General features: G+C 40.6%; 2 protein-coding genes across 4 annotated transcripts in view; both read left to right on the plus strand.

Moving 5' to 3' along the window:
- Positions 1 to 664: 664 nt before the first annotated feature.
- Positions 665 to 10,427, plus strand: e2f6 (E2F transcription factor 6). 3 transcript variants are annotated; one of them, XM_047573124.1, is made up of 10 exons: positions 665 to 941; positions 3,554 to 3,871; positions 4,747 to 4,787; positions 4,874 to 4,914; positions 4,994 to 5,180; positions 6,380 to 6,535; positions 7,424 to 7,538; positions 7,629 to 7,770; positions 9,829 to 9,876; positions 9,984 to 10,427. In XM_047573124.1, the coding sequence occupies exons 1-9, from the start codon at positions 825 to 827 to the stop codon at positions 9,870 to 9,872; spliced, it is 1,161 nt and encodes a 386-aa protein (XP_047429080.1). In that variant the 5' UTR covers positions 665 to 824; the 3' UTR covers positions 9,873 to 9,876; positions 9,984 to 10,427. The 3 variants fall into 3 exon arrangements, with proteins under 3 accessions (XP_047429080.1, XP_047429078.1, XP_047429079.1); XM_047573122.1 differs by having other exon boundaries at positions 669 to 2,310; XM_047573123.1 differs by lacking the exon at positions 9,829 to 9,876 and having other exon boundaries at positions 671 to 2,310.
- A 725-nt stretch (positions 10,428 to 11,152) lies between these two features.
- Positions 11,153 to 25,346, plus strand: part of LOC124999447 — a 33,310-nt gene continuing 19,116 nt past the window's right edge. The window contains 14 exon segments of the mRNA XM_047574365.1: positions 11,153 to 11,568; positions 12,233 to 12,328; positions 12,615 to 12,731; positions 15,368 to 15,469; positions 16,687 to 16,782; positions 16,885 to 16,998; positions 17,343 to 17,456; positions 17,649 to 17,756; positions 18,619 to 18,682; positions 20,310 to 20,532; positions 22,406 to 24,206; positions 24,587 to 24,760; positions 24,870 to 25,043; positions 25,188 to 25,234. Of these exon segments, the coding sequence (XP_047430321.1) occupies positions 16,694 to 16,782; positions 16,885 to 16,998; positions 17,343 to 17,456; positions 17,649 to 17,756; positions 18,619 to 18,682; positions 20,310 to 20,532; positions 22,406 to 24,206; positions 24,587 to 24,760; positions 24,870 to 25,043; positions 25,188 to 25,234 (2,908 nt within the window). The 5' untranslated portion in view covers positions 11,153 to 11,568; positions 12,233 to 12,328; positions 12,615 to 12,731; positions 15,368 to 15,469; positions 16,687 to 16,693.

Here is a 25,346-nt window from a genome sequence, read left to right on the forward strand (position 1 = left end):
ATGACCTCGCACTCATTACTTTTACGTTAGTTTTAACCACATTGCAGCGAATATATTGGTAAATAAACACTTAGTTAGCCATCAACAAGGTAGCAAATGTAACGTTCGTGGTGGTTTTAATCTGCCAGAAAGCTCGTAAAGTAGTAAATAAATGCATAACTTACCTTTCCCAAGATCAAAACCATTTTTTGGTCCTCCAGGTGATAAAGTTTTGCCTCGGTGACCCACCTGAGGTGAAGCACCGGTAGGTTTCGGTGCTTAAGCCTTCAGGGACTGTAGAGGGATGGATTATTAATTAGATGAATGTATATGCCAGCAAAGGACAAATTAGGCAAATTTAAGGCAGATTGCAGGGGAATTGGCATTTAAATGACAATTAAGTAGGGATCGAAACTCAAAATACCAATTTTCTGTAAATAGCGTTGTATTTCGGAAGGTGAAAGATGCGCATTTGCCGTTTGACTGGCCATTTTTCTCCGGGACCGGGTGGTGGCGCTAGGTCGCGTTTTATAGTGTAGTATATTATACAGTGTTATGTTATTTTAAGATGTTCAATAATAAAAAATAAATAAATAAATAAATAAATAAATAAATAAAAACAAACAATAAAAATAGGAACACGTGATGACTGAAAATTGGCACCAGCATTATTGTACTTCCGGGTCAAATACAAGTCACTTCCGCTCTGTGTGAAAACCGCAACATAAACAAACCCGAAGACTTAGCACCGTGGAGGTTGTTTCTAAACCGTACCGGTGATTTTACCGGTGATTCTGCGGGTCTGTTCAGATGAAGGATTAGAAGAAGACGGTGTTTTATTGAGCATGGTGAAGTGTGTCGTCTCCGGTTGTCCGAACCGTGCGGTCACCGTCACCCGGGGGATCTTCAACAGACCACCGAAGAGGTTCTTCAAATTCCCCAAAGACCCGGCCCGAGTCAAGGTACGGACCCGGGACTCTGACGGGAGCTGGTTTACAGATACAGATGCAGATAGAGATGCAAGGCACTCACCGGAATAACGAGAGTTTCCCCGTTTTGCCTCCGCTAATGTCGGCTAACAAGATGCTAACCCGATGCTAGCGGCCCTCCTTCTAAGAGACGTGTTGAGATGAGATAACATCAGACTATCTAATTCTGCACAGTACACAAGATAAAAAACATCAGATAAGATAAAAATATATGTGTAGATGTACAACTGATAAAATAAAACAAAACTGTACACTTAAAAGGTGGTAGCTCTTACACATTTCCAACATTTTAAAACAGCTGCGTGAGTAAAGTGCATTGTGTTAGCTCACTGGCTAAATACACGTATGAAAAACATTTGAGATTAGCGGAAGGAGAATTAAACAATTTGGTTTAAGCTATAGCAATGATCACAAACTGTAAAATACTACAAAACGAAGTTAAGATAACAGCACTAGGGCGCCGCCATCTTGTCCTCTGATGTCACGGGGTTGGTTTGAAAGCGAAAAGACGGAGCAAAAGATCAGTTTTAATAAAAAAACATAATAAAAAACCATTTGGCAACAGCGGAAGGAGAATTAGATTGTTTAATATATGCTAAACCAATAGTAGCAGACTCTAAAATACTATGTAAAAAGGTATATGTCTGATATGAAGTGCTGTTAAGACAAAAGCACCAGGGCAGCGCCATTTTTTCCGGGTTTGGTTTAGAGCGAAAGATGAGTTTCAATAAATAACCATTTGGCTTTAGCTGAAGAAGAATTAGACAAAATTATTTAAACTATAGCAACAATAACAGACTGTAAAATATATGAAATTAAGTTGAAGACACAAGAGCGCCGCCATCTTATCGTCTGACGTCACAGGGTTGGTTCAGAGCAAAAGATCAGTTTCGTTAATTGAAAAATGGAGGCAGAGGAGCAACGAAGCATCAGAAGACAAAAGGGGGGTCATTATTGCATCGCCATCGGATGTACAAATGAGTTTTACAGGATTAAAGCCAAGGGCAAGCTAGTCCACTTTCATAAACTGCCCCTGAAGCGGAGCGCGGTGCTGTCGCGCTGGCTGGAGGCCCTGAGGAGAGAGAACCCCCCCATGGGCAGAGGGGCGAGGGTGTGCAGTGATCACTTTTTGGAGGAGGACTACGTCGAGGAGAAATGCTTCGAGGCGGAAAGGCTGGTGGTTCGCCGCACCAACAGACTAAAGCCCGAAGCCGTTCCTTCCGTTTTCAATTTCCCTGCTAAGTCCTCCGCTAAGTGTCGCAAGAGCATCAGAAAGGAGTCAGTCCTGGGGAGGGACGGGGCGCTAAGACGCACCAGCAGCCAGACAGGGAAGAAGAAACAGGTAGGACATTAGCTTTCTAACATGCACCCTTTAGATTTAGATCAGGGACGAAACCGGTAGGACATTAGCTTTCTAAAGTCCTGTTTGCACAGGGCTAGTTTTACCCAGGGACGTCCTGTGATTCAGGCTCATTCACGGGATAAACAAAATTATTTAAACCAGCTCCACCATTCCAGATGAACACATTAATGCTTCATTTAATGACTTCATCTCTGATCTAAATGGGTGAATGGTTCAGAAACGTTTCATCCTAACATCTGTCCAGACTTTGATCTATTAAATTCATGATTCTTAAGAGACGAGAGGCAGAAAAGAAGCTGCAAATCAAACAAAAGTGTTACTGGAAATAGGGTTGTTTTCATTTTTACTCTACTAATAGTGAATGCGGACGATTCGCACGGGAATAAGAACACACATGACATTATCTCAGATGAAACTAGTCCTGTGCGAACAGGACTTAACATACATTCCTTAGATCAGGGATGTCAAACTTGTTTTATTTTAGAGGCCACATTCAACCCCATTTGATCTCAAGGAGGCTGCACCAGTAACATCACAGCACAACGACACTTACCTGAATAAAACGGCGGACAAATTTGGTGCCTAGCTCCCTTATACATGGGCCTTTTGAGGGTGTTAGTGGGCGATTCTCTGTAGTGGATCGTCCCACAGATACTTGATCAGTTTGGGATCTAGTGAATTTGGAGGCCAGGTCAACACATCGTGCTGATCTTCATGATGTTTTTTTTGCACGTGTGCGTTTCCTAGCAGAACTTTGAATTGTTACAAGATGGTTTAAATGTTAGTCTCTTCTTCTGTGAGTGGTCATAATGTTGTGGCTGATCTGTTAATGTTCAGTTCAGTGAGTTCAAGAGTCTCGTGTGCTTCCAGTCATTTTAAATGTCGACCCAATCTTGTTCTGGAACGACACCACCCACTTTAATGTTTACAGATTTACACGTATTTTACTACTGTAGCAGAGTCATAGATGGAGTTAGTCTGAGTTGCATCTCATGATGTCCAAAAATTTAATTAGTGTCGTCAATAATTTAATATTTACATTTTCTGTTGGTTCCAAATTCAGGAGTTGAAGCCGTAGACGGTAGAAAACAAGTCAAAGCCTTGATTCAGTTGAGGCCAGTAAAGCTTGGTTCATAGTTGCATGTCGCTTCCTGTTGAGTCTAGAAAGCTTCAGATCTTTAATGCGGATGAAGATCATCAGTGACGCTGCCGCTGTGTCCAGGTATGGCTCGCCGCCCTGAGGGAGACGGAGAAGCAGGAGTCCGTGGAGCAGTGTCTCATCTGCGAGGACCACTTCCTGCCAGAGGACATCTCCAAGAACGGGGTCCACAGCGACGCCATCCCCATCATGCCCCCCTGCCTGGACGGCTCCCTGGGCATGATCAGCCCCTGGGGAGCTGAGTCTGAGGAGGAGGAGGAGGAGGAGCAGGGCAACGCCGGCCGGGACGAGGAAGACGAGGTTGCTGAGGATGAAGGTGGAGACAATGTGAAACAGGAGCCTCCTGCACCGGAACCTCCTTCAGGGAGGCCGTCAAAGACGGTGAGGACATTTTCTCTAGAGCATGAGGGGGAAAACGCACAGAATAACAAGCTGGAAAAATACAACAACTCCACGTTCTTCATTTGTTTTAGTGCAAATACTAAAATTATGAAAAAAATCAATGAAGATGAACTTTATTCTTCTTCTTTCTTCCACTCCTATTTCTCCATCTACATCTTCCTCCTCCTCCGTTCGTATTCATCCTTCTTCTCCTCTTCCTTTACAGATTCATTCCACATGTTTGGGTCCGTATTTAGAGGATGATATTTATAAATCTGATTTTTAATTTAAAGCTGTTACCTTCTAAACTCTGACTTCCTTATTCCTTATTTTATTCTATTTTACAGTTTTATATTGTCCTGTTTTTATTTATTTAGTAGTTTATTGTTATCTTTATTTTGAATGTTTGTATATTTTATTCTGCATTTTACCTCATTCTATTTTTAATATTCTTTTATCTTACTGTTTTTATATTTGATCAGTTTTATAGTTTGTATTTTTTTCTTATATATTCTTTTATTATTTTAACTCATCCTTTTTACAGTATTCATTTGTCTCCTTTTAATGTCCCTTTTTCCCGTGTATTTTTGTCAATCAAAATGTAAAACACTTTGAATGACATTCATTTGTTTTGCTATATAAATAAAATTTAGAATAGAATAGAATAGCAGGCCCTTTAATGCCATTAGACACTGAATAACAAGATTGGAGAGCTTCTCCTTTTCAGTGCAAAAACACAAGTATATACAAAACAGTGCAAAAAAGATATTACTTACAAGAGAAGGTTGAAATATTAAACACTGAGAAATACTGAAAATATACATGATTATAAAAATCTGAAATAGTTTCCTCTGCGTCTTCTTTCTGAACTCCAGGACGTCGACACTAAAGAGGCTCCAGCTGTGAAGGCGACCAGGTAAAGAGACTCTTTGGGTTGAAGTAAATCTATTTTCTGTTAACGTCGGCCTCTTGTTTGTTGAGACGTTTCTTCTTTCTTTCCAGTGACCGCGTGTCGCGGTGGAACCCTCCAAGAACCAGACAAGGTGCGTCCTGCTGCGTGTTTGTGTTCGTCTGAATAAACCCTGTGAGGGCGCAGACGTTCAGGTGTCGTGTTTCCTCCAGACGTGTCGCTGGGAGTCCTGACGCAGCGTTTCCTGGAGCTGCTGCTGGCGTCTCCGGACGGGACGCTCGACCTCCGCCAGGTCACCACCAACCTGAAGACGCGCAAACGACGGGTCTACGACATCACAAACGTGCTGGACGGCATCAGGCTGGTGGAGAAGGAGTCGGCCAATAGGATCAGGTGGATGTGAGTGGACGCACTAAAGAGGATTTATTGTTTAAATCTGAGAATAAAACACAGAATCAAAACTATAGTTTTATAGATTTCTTGTCATTTATTAGATTAGATTCCACATGTGCAGGTACAGAGCAACTAAATGCAGTTTAACATGTAACGAGCAGTGAGTTCATGTAGCATTAATGGTTTATAGGAACAGATTATAAGACGTCTGGGACAGGTTGGTTTTATAGCATATGAACTATATTTACAGATGAAACCTGTGTAAACATAAGAAACATATACACAATGACTGATTGAGATGCTAAGAACATATTATACAGACGGATTAAATGTAAGTCGACTCTAAACAGAACTATAATTTATAATTCATACTAGAGGAAATAGATGAGTGAGCATTAAATAATGAGCAGTAGCTAATTAAACTGGTCTAAACTGGTGCATTATTTGGTTCATAGTACGATGCAAACACAGTTTATTGGTTATTATCAGCTGACACACATTAAACTGTGGGATTGATTTAGAAATTGCAAAGAAATTAATAAGTATTTACTTGTTTTTGAAAATGGAGATCGACTTCAAGTTTCAATTTTTTTTATTTTGCACAATTTTTAAAAATGCACATAAAATATTACAAAAAAAATGTAATGAAACAGTGAAAGGAGACGCAAAAAAAACCACAATGGGCTTCATTGAAGCCTCCTCCTTATATATAATATTATAATATATTAATATTACAATGTCAGAACAATCAGAAAATATGACGACATAAAAATCAATGGTGACAACAACAATAATAGTGCAAAAAAGCATGAGGAACCATTTGATTCTTTTTTTATTTATTGTCTGTATTTTAGTTTAATTTTCTTTATATATAACGTGTTCAAAATAAAAGTTATCAACCTATCAGCTGTGAGGAAATGAATAAACAACTAATGCCATAAAGCGAAATGTAGAAACTTTGTTTCTTTCAATAATTGGGGATTTCCTGCTGTTTTTATCTCATCACAAACTCATGATCATAAATGTTATTTGAAAACGTCTCTTTACACACTGAACACTTTTATTTAGTTGTAAAATAAAACAGATCATAAACTCAAACACAGAGACATTCATTTGTATTTTGGTGACCTACAGTGACCAGATCCAGTTCTGTTTCCTCTGAGCATCAAACTAAACCGAACTAATCCCGCCCTCTCCCCATCCAGAGGCAACGCCCCCATCGCCAGCTTCCTGCAGAGGAAGGAGCAGAAGTTTAAGAGGGAGCTGGAGAACCTGAAGCTGGTGGAGGACACGCTGGACACGCTCATCAAAAGCTGCGCCCAGCAGCTCTTCGACATGACCGACGACCTCCCCAACTCTGCATATCCTTCCACAGCAGACCAGGGTCAGAGGTCAGAGGTCAGAGGTCAGCGGCGCTCGTTAGGGACGAGTATCGTTCAGGTTTCACCTGATGTCGGTGAAATGTACGAACTTTGTCCAAAAATTGTGTTTTTTTTTTTATTTTTAAGGCATTTTGTGACGTGCAAGTTGAACAGAATATTAATTTAAATAATATAAATATAACTAAGACTTAGAACTTCATAATGATCCTAATAAACCAGTGTTGTGGGGTCTGTCAGGCATCAGACGCTACATCTCCGCTCTTTTAAGATGTTGAATCTAATTCCAGATGTTTCCTCCTTGTTGCATCTTTAGAGGTGAAGTCCAGACAAACTTTACACAAACTTTTGATCTTAGACATGTTGAAGCTTCACTTCCATCCATGCAGCAATAGAGCTAAGGAGGCTAAGCTAACTAAAAACTCACTGAAAACCCAGATCAGTCTGGTTACTACTGTGAGCATCAGCATCACCACAGCTTGTGCTACTCGTAGCTTTGGTTTTAGGTTTCACTGTGTTTTAAAAGTCAGGTTCTTGTTGATCTGAGACATAGAACCAGGAAGTGTTTTTGTTTTTGATTCCACTGTTGCCGTCTGTCTCTGCACCAAACTCCCAATCAGCTCCTGTCTTGTGAAAAAGCCTGAAATCAACACATTTATCGGCTCAGTTCATCAGACGTTTGTTGCTCTGCTGCCCTCAAGTGGCCACAGAAACGCTCATTTCAGATTAAATAAGACGACAAGAAACAGAATAAATCTAATAATCTTTCAGTATTATTTACTGTTTTATGTCACAGATTAAAATATTACTTTCTGCTCCATGTCTGATGTTAATCTGAGGTCAGGACGTTTTCTTTAACCTTTCCTCCACGTTGGCCTACGTGACTCACGAGGACATCAGCCGCCTCAAAGCTTTCCAGGAGCAGACGCTGATCGCTGTCAAAGCTCCGGAGGAAACCAAGCTGGAGGTCCCAGCACCTAAAGAGGTGAAGTCAGAGTCAGGGAGCTCATCTGATCCGGAGACTAAAGGGAACCTGAGCTGTATTAACTCTTATTGTGTGCTGGTGTGGATGCAGGACAGCATCCAGATCCACCTGAAGGGAGGGAGAGGTCCCATCGCCGTGTGGACCTGTGACATCGGGACGGGAGACGACGGCAGCGGAGACGGCTTCATGACTCTGGAGGAAAGTCGGATAAAGACGACAACGCTGCACACAGGTAACGACACAACAGAGACACGTTAAGGCTAAAGCTCTGGTGGCTCCAGTTTAAATGATTTATAGAATATATGAATATGTACTTTTATGTACTTTGAGCTGCTTCCACGTGACTTTAGAGACGGGAGGATATAGAGCTGAATACCGGTATATATTTTTGTTCACAACACTGTTTCAGACGGGAACTTTTTCAGTGTTGCTCCATGAAGGTGAAGTAGGTGGAGAAGGAGGTTGTTTGGTTTCAAAAAACAAAACAAAAAACGACATCGACTAAATTGTTAAAGTTGTGCTACTTCTTATGCAGGACTCTCAAACTGTGAGACTCACTTCAGTAAGTTCACACTTCACACAACATTTCTCACGCTGAGAAGAAATCAAAGCCACTGCACGTTAGCGACATAAACTTCTAAAAAAAAGAGGTTTGTGATGTTAGTAATGAATGGAAGAGGAGAGAACAGAGTGCGCCTAGAACCAGAGACCTGTCAGCCAATCAGGAAATAGTATTTCTCTTTGAAATAGCTGCACGGTAACTAAATTAGAGTAATATACTGATCTCATCTTCTACTACAGTTTAATCCTCACTGGGGGTTTCTGGAGTCTATCCCAGCTGTTATTGGGTGGGAGGTGGTGTCCACCCTGGACAGGTCTCCAGTCTATCAGAGGACGAACACAGAGACAAACAACCAATCACACTCACACCTAGAGTCAATTTATAGTCACCAATCAGCCTAACGAGCATGTGGTTGGACCCAGAGAAAACCCACACAGACAAACTCCACCGAACTCCACCTCAGAACTTTAGAGCGCTGATTTTCTAAAAGGTTAAATTTGTGTTATTTGCTCAGTAAAAGTAAAAGAGCGTTTTACGTTTCCTTATAATGAATGAATGAAGCAACACAAATGATTGAAATCAGTGTTTCATTGTGACGTTTGTGATCACAGACACGTGATAAAAGCCTGGAAACCTCACGGTAATGATCTGGGTTTACGTGGAGTCTGAAATACGAGCATATTTTGCATTGTAGTTCTTAAATTACATTTAGTCGGGTCTTCATTTCCGGTTCGACCTCCTCTGGTCCTCGGCCTGTTCTGTTTCTGTTCCTCAAGAAAGTCTTAAATGTCACTTGTTCTACCCTGCAGAAACACTGGGAAGGACAGAAGTCATTTTACTTGGCCAAGAAATGTTGCATTAGCCTGTAAACAACTTCTCGACTAAATAATTTGAGTGTAGGAAAGTTTCTTTGTGATCTCTTTGGATCCAATGAGAAGAAAGTAATCGTTGTAACATCCTGTCGGTCGGTCCCTCGCTCCTGTCAGATTCTTGAAACCTTCCTAAACCTAATCATCAAATCATCTTGTGAGCTTGTTCCTGTGACACCAGATTCTTCCTGTTCAAGTTGTAGCATCGTACAGAAAGTGTGAGAAAGTCACTGCTGTTGGTGTCTTGTTGCCACAGAGGGTAACGGTTGGAGAGCGAATGGATCACAGTGGATGGATGAAGGTGTTAAAAACATACATATTATACGACTAAATGACAATATATTAAGTTATTCTCCTCCAGTTCTGAAAACCTCAGCAAACACGTCTCAACTTCTGAATGAAATCACCTCCTGTGAGGTTGTGTTGCCACTAGATGGCGCCATTTCCTCATGAACTCAGTGAACACGACCTCATCTGAAGGCAGAAAACATCCAGAACATCCCCTAAACTCAGATTTATCATTATTTATTTCCTCACATGTACCAGACATACACAGTGAAGACAGACATTCTCTTTATTGGCCAAATGTTCAACGTACACAGAAACTTTACCTTTTGTATCAGCGCCACATAACATTAAATTAGAAAGAAAGAAAGGAAGGAAGAGAATATATATAACTTAGAGAAATAAAAACCAGAGGTATACAGTGATGCAATGACCATAATAAACACAGGTAAGAAACGACTGCTGCTGTGATTAATGCTGGAGAATAAAACATCAGGGCAGAACTTTGAGTAAGTTATGATCTTAAATTATGGATATAAATGATAGAAATTGTCCATTTTTTGTGATTGCTTAGACACTAATGTCCGATCCTCTGTGCTGGCTGCAGTGAAGCTGTAATAAGGTCAGTAGTTGTTGAGTTGAGTCGGTTTAATGATAATCGTCGTGTTTTCCTTCTAAGCTGGTTGTGTTAGCGTCGTGTTTGACCTCAGGCTGCTGCTGTTGTTGCAGAGTCGTCGGTTCCTCAGAGCGCCGTGCAGAGCTCGTAGCCACCGGCCCAACTCCTGGAGACACCGGCCGTCCTCAGACTGAGACTACTCAGAGGACAGAGGACAGAGTCTGGTAAAACCTGGCTCAGGCCGGAGGTCGAGGAGATGGACCGACTGTTTGGATCAAAGCCCTGAATCCGTTCTGACACGGGATTCTACACGAGGAACTTTATTCATGGACCTGTTTTCATTTGGCCAGTTTGACCAGGACCACTGGACTTTTGTTTTTGGACCTGAGAAGTGTGGGAGGGAGTGAGCTGCTGAATATTTCCTTCTGATCACGTGCTGACTTCTCTTTGCTGTTTTAGTATTTTACGTCTTTGTATTTTGTGTTTGACTCTTTGTGTTCAGACTATGAACCTCTCTCCTCCCAGGAGGCTGTAATCAATAAATATCTGGAACCATACGCACCGGTGAGCTGACATTGACTACAAGCTAGCTGAGCTGACCTTTGACCTGTCAGCAGGGACAGGGAGGAGGTTCTTTTTTGGTGATAAATGACGACACCAGCTTCCATCATCAAACGTGAACCTACAGATTTTCTTACATCTGCACCAAGACGATGTTTTTGTGCGTTGGCTTCACTGAACTGTCAAACTTAAAACGTGTATTTAGTTTCACTTTCACATTTACCAGAAAAATCCCCTTTGAGATTTTAAAACCAATGTTTCAAGACAGACTTGGCTGAGACGGGCAGCCATGCAGCCAAAACACAAAGTTACTGATGGAGAAACGATAAAAACACAAAGAAAAGAACAAAGAAAACTATTTCCACACAAGTGACTCCATTTTTACACCTTGTAACCTAATTTTTTATGTTGTTACCATTAAGGGACGAAGGTGTCCTCATCAAAAATGCCCTAAAAATGGCACATGTTGATATTGTTTTCTACTTTTTTTGTTTTACATAAATCGTTTAATCCATTTCAATTCTTATCAGAAATACCAAAAGTTTGATTATTCTCTCACTTTTAACCCTTTACATGCCAGTGTTTGTGAAGCATCACAATGTTTTCAAAAAAAAGAAATATTTTCAATAATTTAAATACAAAGTGGATTTTTATTTATTTATTTTTTGTAGTGCCCGATTTACAAAAAATGTTACATTGTTACTATTAAGGGAGAAAAACTCTGGGAGGAAGCCTGCATGTACAGCACATCACCACAATCAAGTACAGACACGGACGCAGCAGCAACAAGTCTCCTGTTCATTGTTATTATTCATAAAGTAAAAACCTAATTTCAATTTCAGCTTCTGAACAAAGTGCTGAATACGAGGTTTAAAAGTAAGACCATCATCTAATAAGATGCCAGGATATTTAAAGCAGAAACAATCTCATGACTTCTCCCTGTTTACACAAAATATTAGTGTTGCAATCACAAACACGCATAGATCCTCTGGCTGCAGAACAGGGTATGGCGAGAAACACAAATGAACCTTAGTTACAGAGACATAGATTATGATCCAGGCTGATGGGAACGAAGCTGGTTACCGGAGACGTGCACCGTCCTGATCCTAGAAACCTGACTCGACTACACGTCTGCAGGTGAGATATAAATCTTAGTTTGCTGGTATTTCAAACATCATCACAGTTGTTTTGATTTTATCAAATGGTCTTTACTGATTTCTAAGGTGATTCTCATCTAATCTGTGTGAAAACGATGTTAAGTATGTAACCAGACCAGTGTAATGCCAATTAAAAGTAATAATGGTTCTATAAGGAAACATAAAGGAGTGTTTTTTAGTTGCAGTATTTGTTTCTGCTTCTTTCGTTTCTGTAAATGCGATGATGCGGTTTAGTTGTTCTGCTCAAATGTTTACACTGTCGAGTTTCACACTAATAACTGTGTTAAAAATGCATTCTGTTGTTTAAATCTGTTAATATTCAGCTGATTAACATCAAAAACTATGATAACATGTGATAACTCGGTATGGAAGTGTCCTCCTCATCATAATCCTGTTTTTAGGGTTAGGAGTTAGGGCAGTAAGAATTTATTAATTATTTCATTTATAATATACAGTAACTCATCTGTACTAGTTATCAAGAAGTACCCAATTACTTATTAAGACAATTATGTGACAAACATTTATTTCTTCCACTTCACTGGAGAGTAATTTACCCGTCTGTATGCGCAACAGTATATTTTTTTTAAAAATTAAAATGTAGTTCCATCCATTAGTATAGAATGATGTGTTGTGTTTGTGTTAAGGTTTGTCATGTATCAGAGTGAGGACAGAGAGGAGGGACTCTCTGCCTCTAAACCAGATCCATGTGAGGAATATGACGACCAAACGAGATCTCACAGGTGAGATCTGGATCCTAATCCACAACTGTTCTTCATGTCAGAGTTCAGACTTGGGACAAACATTCAGTTGGATGAAAGGATGAACTGACTAGAATTTGATGGGTAAATGTCAACCTCATTAACACAAATTTGGCCAAAACTCGACAGAGTTTACATAAACATCAAATAAGATAATATGATGAAATGCATCCAGGGACTGTTCATTGTTCTTCATAATAAAGTCCAATAGTCAAATGATTTCAGTTTCATCATTAATAATCAAACCTGTGCATGTGTTGTGTTGAAGGCCGGAGAAGAGAGAAGGAGAGGACAGAAACTCATCCACCCAGTGGTATGTCCGTGAGGAGTGGCAGGTCCATGTCTGACCCTGTTAATTTTAAAGGACGACATGCTAAGATGCTAGGTAAGTCAACGTGATTAAATTTAATGACATGAAAGCTCAGGCATGCCATACCATACATATAATGAAAGAACACAATAACTCAGTGGAATATTTTCAGTTTTGTACAAATGAACACTTGAACTCAAGTATGAATAGACCCAAATTTGTGGTCAGCCAAAAGAAGAAAAAAAGCCAACGTTCACTTGGATCCTTGGACCCAAGGATTAAGTAATCAGGATTTGGTTAGGGTTGGGCCAGGTTTAGGGCTAGGGTTAGGGTTGGCATTAGACCCAGACCTAGGGTTAGACCCAGGGTTAGGGTTAGTATTAGGGCCAGGGCTAGGGCTAGACCTAGGGTTAGGCTTAGGGTTAGGGTTAGACCCAAGGCTGGGGTTAGGGTTAGTATTAGGGCCAGGGTTAGGGTCAAACCAAGGGTTAGGGATAGTATTAGAGCCCGGGCTGGCGTTAGGGTTAGAGTTACGGTCAAATGACGACAATGAAATGTTTTTTGTGAGAGGGCAGAAATGAAAACACTCCAGTATCTTCATCAAAAATCAAAGCCATGTACGTGTTGTGCTGAAGCCAACAAGATATGTACAGAGAGTACTCAGAGAAGTGTCACGTTCCAAAACAAGAAAAAGGGTGCGGTCCATGCTTTGCTCGCACTGCTCGTAGACACAAACAACATGAGCAATACACAGCATGTATAATTGCTAAACACTGAGACACTAATGAAGCAGTATCATATCATCATATTGTGCTGTTTAAAAATAAGCAGTCGTGTTGTAAAAGGTTTGTGTCTGCCGACTGAAACATCATTTTTCAAAGAGGACTTTTCTATTTGTCCATTAGTCAAGAGAAAAAATGTTGTTGTAACATTTCATACACCTTGTTGTTGTTTTAAGCAGAATTTGCAGTATCACCGCACAACTCATTTGCCAAATGAGATTACAGAATGTAGAAGGTAGAACTTCTGACTGGTAGTATGTGCTGTATTGACCTGTATATTTTCTCCAGAGTTCATGGAAGTGCAGAGGATCCGACCAGACTCCAAACTACCCAGGAGTAACAAACAGGCCTGGAATCCATTTGGTGTGTATATATTCTTTTAAAACTGAATAAAGAGAGAGTGGAGATCATTCCAGAACTCTTGTTCTATCTCTTAGATATACGTAGACAGATAGACAGATCTATAGATAGAGGGGGAAATTTCTTTCTGTTACAGCGGCTCCTACTCAAAGTTTACCGGTGTTAAGAACAAACAGCAATGTAGGCAATACGAGTAAGTAAGAGTAGTTGACAATAGAGTAGTAGAGTAGTAGACAGGCGTAGATGTATGGCTTGAGGCAGGAAAGATTTCCTGTAACGTTGTTTGAGACAACAGAGTTGTCTGAGTCTCTTGGAGAAGGAGCTCTGTTGTCTGGTGGAGAGGGTGGTCAGGATTATCCATGATTGATAACAGATTGTTAAGTGTCCTCCTCTCCACCACCACCTCAAAAGTTTCCTGTGTGCAGCAAATGACAGAGCCAGCCTTCCTGATCAGTCTATTCAGTCTGTAGCTGTTCCCCCAGATCACAGCAGAGAAAAGGGTTCTGGCCACAACAGACTGGTAGAAGATCTCCAGCATCTTACAGCACACGTTGAAGGATCTCAGCTTCCTCAGGAAGTAGAGTCTCTGCAGGCCTTCTTGTACACAACTGTACTCCAGTTCAGTCTGCTGTCAATGGTCACTCCCAGGTATTTGTTCTCCTCCACCACATTCACGTCCCTACCAAGGATGCTGAGGGGCTGAGGATCTGTTCCCTTCCTCCTGAAGTCAATCGCCATCTCTTTGGTCTTGTCCACATTAAGCACCCGGTGATTTCTTCCAGCCCACCCCATAAATCTGCCCACCAGTCCTTTATTCTCCTCCTCATCCCATCATATGACATGACTCTGAGTTGTGCTGAAAGTCAGTGTTGTATAAGGTGAACATAGCTCATCATCACACTAGACAGGACACGGCCTATCAGTGATCCAGGAGACAGTGGACGCACCAACACCCATCGACCGCAACCTCCCATCGAGCAACAAAGGCTGGATGGAGATGAAGGCACTGGAGGAATCAAAGAAAGTGATTGTATAATACTGAAAGAATTCCATAAAATAATAAAGGAGGTGACTCCACCTGGAAATCTTATTTTACAGGACCACACATACACTGACAAACCTGCTGTCTCCAAACTTGTGTTTTGCCTGAGGAGAGAATTATCTATTAAAGATTTAAATACAACACCAGTCGAAAGTTTGGACACTCTAATTTCACAACACAGTGTGTCCAAACTCCTCATAAAGTTTGAAACAACTGAGAGTGATGTTGATTCTACTAAAGCTAGATGAGACTGCACACAAAGCGTCTTTGATTTATGTTTTTGTTTTATGATTTGAACCAGAAAAAGTGACAAGCAAAGTTGGTGTTATTTCCCTAAATCAAGATAAATAATCTTCGTTTTTTCATACACTTCATTCATTTCATCTTTTCTGATCCTTCACCCATTCCTTCGATTTAACTAGAGCTTTGTATCTGTGTCTGGAGGTGGTACCTTAGTCTTCTCTATCAGGTTTAACCTGTTTCTGAGCAGATAGGGGGTTTTTATGATGTTGTTATGATGTTTCCAGCTCACAGACTGTTCAGAAGTAAACAACCATGGTGACGCTCAAACCTCTGGATTAAACCTGAAGTGATTTCTGCCTAAACTCTAAATCCACCTTCCAGTGCAGGTAAGATTTAAACTTTTACTTGTTAGGACGCAGAACATCATCACTGTTGCAAAGTTGTTTTAAATATTTTGCCAAATTTGTTTATTTGAAGTCTTTGTTCACTCCTGTCCTCACTTAATGTGAAATATAAAAGTTGTGTCTTTCCTGATAATTCTAAGATGATTTTTTTCTAGTCTGAGTGAGAATGTTAAGACTTTTTTTTTTCTGGAACATTTGAGAGCATATCCAGGTCTGGAGGTCACAGGTAAAACGAGGTAAAACCAGTTCAAATAAAACCTGATGCTTCTGCAGTGTTAATAAATTAGTAAAATTTTAAGGATGTGTTTTTGAAAGTTGCCCGTCTGTAATAGTAATTTCTCTTTTTGGCTTTGTGCAATGAGCCAGTGTTTCATTTGTGGTATTTTAGGCAGGTCAGCAGGTTTACTTTCATTTTTGGAGCAGTGACGCAGTTTACCAGATCAGCTCAACGGGACTTTTTTGTCTTTGAAACGATTTATAGCAGCTTACAAAAAATAGAAAAAGCTCCTAATTATAATCTAGTCATAGCCATTATTCAGTATATTTACATATGACTTGTAAATACATAATAAATCCGTATCATATTTAATTTATTACAGAAACCTATCCATAAGTAGTGATTTGTACTAGTTACTGAGCAGGTGCATAACCAGAGGTATGATTTGATCAAGGAAGCAGAGAGAAAATGACGCAAGTCCTGGTTCATTTATATCTGATGAAATTGTGCGTCTGTAATAAGAGCTCAGCTCCACCCTCAGTTACCTAGAAGGAGGGAAGAGAATCACAGAGGAAAGAAAACACTGAAGCGTAACAAATATGTGCAGTATGTTAGGGTTGTATTCAGTGATGAGTCATTTATCCAGGGACCAACTGTATGCACAACATTACTATGCATTCAAAAATAAGAGAATGTTTTTCTAAATGATTTGAAAGAGTAAAAACAGACAGAACTGGTGAATAATATCTGACTACAAACTCCTCCTCCTATGTCTCTGTTACTTTGTTTAGTTTGATGACGTGAGACATACTCAGTTCTTCTTGAACATAAACCAGTTAAACCTATTTTTTTCTCAAGAAATAACTTCATTGGGTCCAGTGTTCTGTTTAGTTTGTTTAAACCTCACTGAGATCCTCTAGATCAGGTGATGAGTTTGGCATCCATCCATTAGTGTGTAATGATGTGTTGTGTTTGTGTGAAGGTTTGTTATGGATCAGAGTGAGGACAGAGAGGAGGGACTCTCTGCCTCTAAACCAGATCCATGTGAGGAATATGACGACCAAACCAGAGCTCACAGGTGAGATCTGGATCCTAATCCACAACTGTTCTTCATGTCAGAGTTCAGAGTCTCTCTAGTCTCATGAGGAAAAGTAAAACATCTGGATGTGTTGTGTTGAAGGGGAGAGAAACAGGAGAGGATGGATTCTCCTACATCCAGCTGTGCGTCCATGAAGAGTGATGCATCCATGCGTGACCCTATTGAATTTAAAGAGCAACGTTCTTCTGAAACCAAGTAAGTCAAAAGGCATAAACTTTTTATTTTTCATTTTTCTGTCTTCTCCTACATCTGGTTCATTATCTTGAGGGAATCTCTTCAAATATGGGACAAACATTCAGTTGGATGAAAGGATGAAGTGACTAGAATTTGATGGTTGAAGGTCACTGTGACCTCAGTAACATAATTTTGACCATAACTCGACAGAATTTACACAAACATCAAATAAGATAATATGACGAAATGCATCCAGGGACTGTAACTGTTCAATGTTCTTCAATGTTCTTCACAATAAAGTCCAATACTCAAATGATTTCAGTTTCATCATTAACAATCAAACATCCTCATGTGTTGTGTTCAAGGCCGGAAAAGAAGGAGAGGACAGAAACTCATCCGCCCAGTGGTATGTCCGTGAGGAGTGGCAAGTCCATGTCTGACCCTCTTAATTTTAAAGGACGACATTCTTCTGATGCTAAGTAAGTCAACATGATTAGTTTAGGCGTATTTTAGTTATCACGATTGGTTCAGACAGGGGCATCCAGCATGAAGTAACATCAGAAAGAAACACAAATAAGCATGTATTTAAATGCCAGTATAATATGTATAGTATATTGAGGTTTTAAAAACATAGAATAAGTATGAATAATGAGTAATGTGTTGTGTTGAAGGCCAGAGAAAGAGGAGAGGATGGACTCTCCACCCAGCTGTGAGTCATTGGGTGATGCGTCCATGCATCAACAGATTGATTTTCAAGGTCAAAATACTTCAGAAACTAAGTAAGTGGATATGTTTTCTTGTTGTCAGAGAGTCACCATTCTTACTCACTTTAAGCTAGCAGTCATGTCTATGTGAGAGGAAACAAAGCAAACACAGTGAGAACATAGAAACTCCACACAGAAAGACCTCAGCCAATTGATCACTAAGAGCATAACGATGATTGACATTTACATGGTTTGGTTTTATAAGTCTATTTATATATATTTATGCAATCTGCTGAAATGCAGTGCTGCCATGCTAGATATTGGCATAGCTATTAGCATCTGCTCTTGAGACTCTTCTTTCCTCTAAAACATAACAACAACTTCCACCCTCTAACCATCAACCAACCGTCAGACTAAATTCAATATCTCATCTGCGCACTTTATAATGTGGTTAGTGGGGCAACACAATTGTGTGTCATTATTGTGAAGAGTAACAGACTCTTGATGCAGCCCTGAAAGTCCAGGTTTGAGTCCAGCTCAGGCCTCCCTGAGTGGAGTTTGCATGTTCTCCTTGTGTCTGTGTTAGTTTTCTCTGGGTACTCCAGTTTCCTCCGACCTCCAAAGACATGCTTGTTGATTGGGGATTCTCAGTTGACCCTAGGTGTGAGGTTTGAGTGTGAATGGTTGTTTGTCTTGGTGTTTGCCCTGAGATAGACTGGCGACCTGTCTAACGTGTACCCCACCTCTCACCTGATGAGTTAATACTTCACTTTCATTTGTTTGGTTGGGTTCTCTTTCTGTACTCTCTGCATTTCTGTGAAAATCCGCTGATGTATTGAATTGTTTTATGTATGTATCAGTATTCACCAGGACAGGCCACCACATTTGTTCTAGCTGTCATTTTATAATGATGTTATCTGTTGTTTTTTGTCCACAGAGTTCAGGAGTTTTCAGAGGATCCCAAACTGGAGCAACCAACAAACCTGGACTCTATATTTACGGTGTGTCCATATACAAACCCAGTTTTTACATAAAAACATTAAAAAAAATGAATACTTAACAAATAATACTTAGTATAGTACTTTGTAGAAAATCCTTTGCAATCACTGACTGGTTGAAGTGTGTAAACTATAGACATCGTAGATGGGTGCATTTGCTCCTTTGTGGTACTACAGCTGACCTGTACTACAGCTGTCTCCAGCTGTTGTTTCTGGGCTCCTGTCTGCCAGGAGAAAAGTAGCATGATCAGTTAGAGATCAGGTGTCTGCCATCCCTCCATCCCTCCATCCCTCCATCCATCCCTCCATCCATCCATCCATCCATCCATCCATCCATCCATCCATCCATCCATCCATCCATCCATTTCTTCATCTTATCCGAGGTCAGGTCATGTAAGCAGCTAAGTAAGGGATCCAAGATGTCACTCTCTCCAGCAACCCATTCCAGTTTTTCCCTGGGTGGCTGTGGGGTATCCACTAGACCAGATGGGATATATAATCCCTACAGCCAGTTTTGAGTCTACCTCAGTTGGCCCATTGGTGGTTCCATTCCAAGCTTCTTTTAGATGTCTGAGCCTATCTCTAAGGCCAAGCCAAGTCACACTTTAAAGGAACCTAACTTCAACCATTCAAGGACATGGAGTCAGGGTTCTAAAGGTTTACCCGATCTTCTAAGCACTCTTTCCACTGCCCAACACCACCAGTACGGCTCGATAGTTTTCCCCCTAACCTAACTAAGCCCAGAAGTCCCCTGGGCAGACCAGGCCCTCCTTCTGCAGCTTAACATCTTTCCTCACCACTGATGTCCACTAGTGGGTTGGAAGGTTGCTGCCACAACAGGCACCGTTGACCTTCTGACCATAACTCCCACTAACTGCTTCTGCAATGGAGGATTTGAACAGGGCCCACTCAGAATCAGTGTCCCTAACCTCCCCAGGATCATGAGAAGCTCTTCCAGAGGTGATAGTTGAAGATCTCATGACACTGATCAATCTGACTGCCACTGCAGGATATGGGTGGATCAACAAGATGGTGTAGTGGTTAACACTGTTAACCTGTAGATAAAATTAACCTGTTAACTGTTGACAAAGATTCTGGCTTTGCACACACTGGTGGCCAGGGCCTTTCAGTGTGACGTTTGCATGTTCTCCCTCTGACAACTCATGAGTCATTCCAGTCTATTTCCAAACTTTTAGCGTCCTGTCATTCTAACACAGGTTGCTTTGAGTTTCATCAAACAAGCTGTTCCAGAAATGCTCAGTTTTTTGTTTTTGTTTTGTATAATTTAGATCTTCTATTGCTGGGGCTTACGGCCTTTGTGCTTTGTTATGATCCTGCTGCATTTGGTTTTGTGAAGCCTTTTATTCATGGTAGATTTAGATAATGACCTTGATCATACAGATTTTTGTGCAATTCCTACACATTCCAGCAAACTTGGATTTGAATACCTTTGAACTAAAGCAGAGAGTTTTCACATTAAGCCCACATTCAATTTATAACTATAACTGGTTTATGTGTTCTGGTAAAACAAAAAAAACAAACAAAGAAAAAGAAATAGTACTTGCATGATTCAAATTCAAATTTACAGTTTTAGCTGCAAATAAACAATTATATTTATATGTTGTTCCAGATTCTTAAAGAGAACATTGTCAGCTTTGTGACGGAGGAGTTGAAGAATTTCCAGCATCTTCTGAGTGCAGATCCAGAAACATTAAAGAGCCAGAAGAAAACTGAGGAGGTGGATGGTGAAGAGAAAGTGCAGAAGAGCAAATTCACAGAGGCTTTGCTGAACATCACTCTGCACTACATGAGGAAAATAAAGCAAGAGGAACTGGCTGATTCTCTGCAAAGTAGTAAGAGGCATTTAACGGCTTTGGCTGATTAATTTTAGTATCCTGAAAATATCCTGTACGTAATCCACTCATAGATACGTAAGTACACCTCGCTCTTGGTTTGTTAGGAGCTAAGTTAATAGTGCAATAAACAATAGAACAACAAAGTTATTCGGTTAACTGTAACTTTAGTTAACAACAAGGTTTCACAATAAACACAGTTGTGTCATTCAAACAAAACAAAAGAATAGAGACTGTCCTTTGGATTAATTGTCCACAGTTCTATCAATTTGATGGTCAAAGTCCAATAACGAGAGAGGTTCACTGTAGATGTGTTACACCTAATGGAGGTCTAATATGTCAGAGCTAAAACAGTCAAAATCTAATGGGTGAGAGTCTAATGGGTCAAAGTGCATTCTCGTTCAATTGTTTGTCTAGTACACTTGCCCATGATAAGCAACATGCTAAGGCTGTAAGTAAGGACTTTGGACAACAATACACAACACTCTTCTTACTCCAAGCCATGGCTTCTCCCAAACCTGGTGACTCTTTTCTGCATCTCAAAGACTTTCTGTTTAGTCTGCGAAACAGGAAGTCAATGGTCAGTTTCCTTTTAATATCAGAGTGGGAGCAATTTACAGCTGGGTTATGTGTACTCATGTTTCAGAGTTGAACACAACAGAGGGGTAAACTGCAGCAGTAACACTTAAATATTGTATGATTTGTGTGTAGCGCCCTATAGTGTAGTAATTTCTTGAAAATGTAATGCCTGAAAATGTAAAAAAAATTGCAATTACCTTAATTGAAAATTGAAAATTGAAAACCCCATAATGTAATAACTTCATCGATAATGTAATAAAATAGCCTGACTGATATTGTAATAACACAAACGTTGATATATTCTAAGTTGCTTAACATAGCTAGATGTAAACACCAGCAAATAAAAGCTGCCATTCTGAATTCTTGTCTCATACTCATCTTTTGATCTTAAACCCAACGTCTTCAGTGAGAAACAAAAACAAGGGGACTGTATATCAGTTTTTCCATCATAAAGCCACTAGTTTCGCTTTTGATATGCGAATTAATCTCGGATGCCGGCACTCTGGCTACTTGAGGGCCTGCAAAGGAGAACACGATCAGGGTCTCTTTCAGTGGTGGCTAGCTGAAAATATGTCCAGCGACACTGAAGCTTTCTCCCTTTATATGATCACTTGGTAAATGAGTATGCAATGTCTCAAGGTTCAAGGAAAAGTTTTCCTTTTCTGGTATCCTACATAAATCTGAAGGTATTGATGCTGGTAAAAATGTCAATGTCAGACTGACAATATCAGTCAGGTTATTTTATTACATTGTTGGTGAAGTTATTACATCATTGGGTTTTATTACATTTTCGATCGAGTTAAGTGCAAATTTTCTTACATTTTCAGGCGTTATTGCATTTTAAGGAAATTATTGCATTATAGGGTGCTACAAGGCTTCACTGCGTTGTCTCTTAACGTCCCGTTCCCACATGCTCCCTCACCGTCTGTCTAACCAGCTATTAACTGCATTCAGTTTCTAACTGCAGCCTAGCATGAACGTAGCTCAGCACCAACTGCAATTCGTGGGTCGTGTTTATATATTTATTTATTTACTGCAACTCGACAATTTCTTCTGAGTGAGACGCGATCGATCACACCGCTTCTGACAACCATGTAACATGTCAGGCAGTCTGTAGATAGTTCAAGATGGGAGACATCTATAGTTCACTTTATTTACCTCTCTTTATTCCATGCACCTCCACTTCCCCTATGTCTGTCCCCTTATATGTTCACTACTCAACAGGTATACATTGCTATAACATTTAAACTTTATTTAATCCTTCATTAATAACAAATGTTATTTGTGTGTTCAGGAACTTCTTCTGGACTGTGCCAGCGTAAACTCAAGTCAAATCTAAAGAAGAAGTTCCAGTGTGTGTTTGAGGGGATTGCTAAAGCAGGAAACCCATCTGTTCTGAATCAGATCTACACAGAACTTTACATCACAGAGGGAGAATCCTCAGAGGTCAATGATGAACATGAGGTCAGACAGATTGAAGCAGCTTCCAGGAAAACAGATGAACTGGAAAATAAAATCAAATGTGAAAACATCTTTAAACCATCAGCTCACAGTAATGAACCAATCAGAACAGTGATGACAAAGGGAGTGGCTGGCATTGGAAAAACAGTCCTAACACAAAAGTTCACTCTGGACTGGGCTGAAGACAAAGCCAACCAGGACATCCTCTTCATATTTCCATTCACTTTCAGAGAGCTGAATGTGGTGAAAAAGAGAAAGTTCAGCTTGGTGGAACTTGTTCATCACTTCTTCACTGAAACTAAAGAAGCAGGAATCTGCAGCTTTGAAGAGTTCCAGGTTGTGTTCATCTTTGACGGTCTGGATGAGTGTCGACTTCCTCTGGACTTCCACAACACTGAGATCCTGACTGATGTTACAGAGTCCACCTCAGTGAATGTGCTGCTGACCAACCTCATCAGGGGGAAACTGCTTCCCTCTGCTCGCCTCTGGATAACCACACGACCTGCAGCAGCCAATCAGATCCCTCCTGAGTGTGTTGACATGGTGACAGAGGTCAGAGGGTTCACTGACCCCCAGAAGGAGGAGTACTTCAGGAGGAGATTCAAAGATGAGGAGCAGGCCAGCAGCATCATTCCCCACATCAAGTCATCACGGAGCCTCCACATCATGTGTCACATCCCAGTCTTCTGCTGGATCACTGCTACAGTTCTGGAGGATGTGTTGGAAACCAGAGAGGGAGGAGAGCTGCCCAAGACCCTGACTGAGATGTACATCCACTTCCTGGTGGTTCAGGCCAAAGTGAATAAGGTCAAGTATGATGGAGGAACTGGGACAGATCCACTCTGGACTAAAAAGAGCAGAAAGATGATTGAGTCTCTGGGAAAACTGGCTTTTGATCAGCTGCAGAAAGGAAACCTGATCTTCTATGAATCAGACCTGACAGAGTGTGGCATTGATACCAGAGCAGCCTCAGTGTACTCAGGAGTGTTCACACAGATCTTTAAAGAGGAGAGAGGCCTGTACCAGGACAAGGTGTTCTGCTTCATCCATCTGAGTGTTCAGGAGTTTCTGGCTGCTCTCTATGTTCATTTGACATTCATTAATCATGGTGTCCCTCTGATGGAAGAATCACAAAAATCGTCCCTCTGGAACCGATTGTTTGACAAACCCGACCTAGATCTTCTCCACCGACGTGCTGTGGACGAGGCCTTGCAGAGTCCAAATGGACACCTGGATCTGTTCCTGCGCTTCCTCCTGGGTCTTTCAGTCCAAACCACTCAGAGTCTTCTACATGGCCTGGTGAAAGAGAGAGGAAACAGACAAAACACCACCATAAAAACAGTGATGTACATCAGGAACAAGATCAGTGAGGATCTCCCTCCAGAGAGAAGCCTTAATTTGTTCCACTGTCTGAATGAACTGAAGGATGAATCACTAACAGAGGAGATCCAACAGTTCTTGAGTTCAGGAAGACTCACCAGAAAGAATCTCTCTCCTGCTCAATGGTCAGCTCTGGTCTTTACGCTACTGTCATCAGAAGAAGATCTGGACGAGTTCAACCTGAAGAAATTTTCTGCTTCAGACGATGCTTTGGTCAGGATGCTTCCAGTCATCAAAGCCTCCAAAAGAGCTATGTAAGTGAAAGAGTATGCAATATAAAGTTACTTTAGCTACAGGATGTTTACCTTTTTACAGATAACACTTTTAAATCTACAATTACAAAATTTAACATTTAACAATACAACCTTTCACTTTTTTAAGTTGTTCCTAAACTGTTTGTGTGTGTGTGTGTGCCTGTGTCAGGCTATATTCTGCTCGGGATGGCTGCTACCATCAAGGATTGTCATTGTTATGGGGTGGGGGGGCCACTCAGCAGTTTCCCAGCAGAACACTGAATTGTCACAAGATGGTTTAAATATTATTTACTTGTCCTATCAGTGGCCGTGAAGTTGTGATTTCTTTTCTGTGGAACAATGTGTAAAAATATGATGTCCCCTTACCTACCACGTTTCAGGTTGAGTGATTGTAACCTGTCAGAGAGAAGCTGTGAAGCTCTAGCCTCGGTTCTCAGCTCCCAATCCTCTTGTCTGAGAGAGTTGGACCTGAGCGATAACGACCTGAAGGATTCAGGAGTGAAGATTCTTTCTGATGGACTTAGGAGTCCACACTGTCTACTGGAAACTCTCAGGTCAGGAGTCAGTAGTTTATCTGTTTAAATGCTGATCTAATCATGCTTTGTTCAGTGTTTAAAGTTATGCACACATACATGCTGTGGCTTACTGTTTATGTCTGTGTAGTTTGTCAGGTTGTCAGATCACTAAGGAGGGCTGTTCTTTTCTGGCCTCGGCTCTGAACTCTAACCCCTCCCATCTGAGAGAACTGGACTTGAGCTACAATCATCTAGGAGACTCAGGAGTGAAGCTGCTGTCTGATATAAAAGAGAATCCACACTGGAGACTGGACACACTCAAGTATGAACACATAACATTTCTTTATTTTAAACAGTGATAGAATTCATATAGGATGGAAAAAGCTTCAGAGGGAATGTTCATAGATGAACATCTTTCACAATTATAGATAGAATAACATTGTGGTTTGGCTGCTTCTTTCTCCAGGGTGGACCATGGTGGAGAGCAGAGGATGAACCCTGGTCCAAGAAAGTGTAAGTGTGTGTTTGATTCACCAGAATAATTAAGTCCTTGTAGTAATTTCAGTGTACAAAAAATACAAACCATTCAGTTTTTGACATGGAAATAAACATAATAACAAATACA

This window comes from Mugil cephalus, chromosome 21 (assembly GCF_022458985.1).
Source record: "Mugil cephalus isolate CIBA_MC_2020 chromosome 21, CIBA_Mcephalus_1.1, whole genome shotgun sequence".
Classification (NCBI taxonomy): Eukaryota; Metazoa; Chordata; class Actinopteri; order Mugiliformes; family Mugilidae; genus Mugil; species Mugil cephalus.

What these genes read in the sequence shown, in the direction of transcription:
- e2f6 (XM_047573122.1), top strand. Translation starts at nt 1,873, where the DNA reads ATGGAGGCAGAGGAGCAACGAAGCATCAGAAGACAAAAGGGGGGTCAT. An exon ending in CAGGGAGGCCGTCAAAGACG is followed by an intron (nt 3,872 to 4,746) that starts GTGAGGACATTT and finishes TCTGAACTCCAG; the next exon opens with GACGTCGACACTAAAGAGGC. An exon ending in GACGACCTCCCCAACTCTGC is followed by an intron (nt 6,536 to 7,423) that starts ATATCCTTCCAC and finishes CCTTTCCTCCAC; the next exon opens with GTTGGCCTACGTGACTCACG.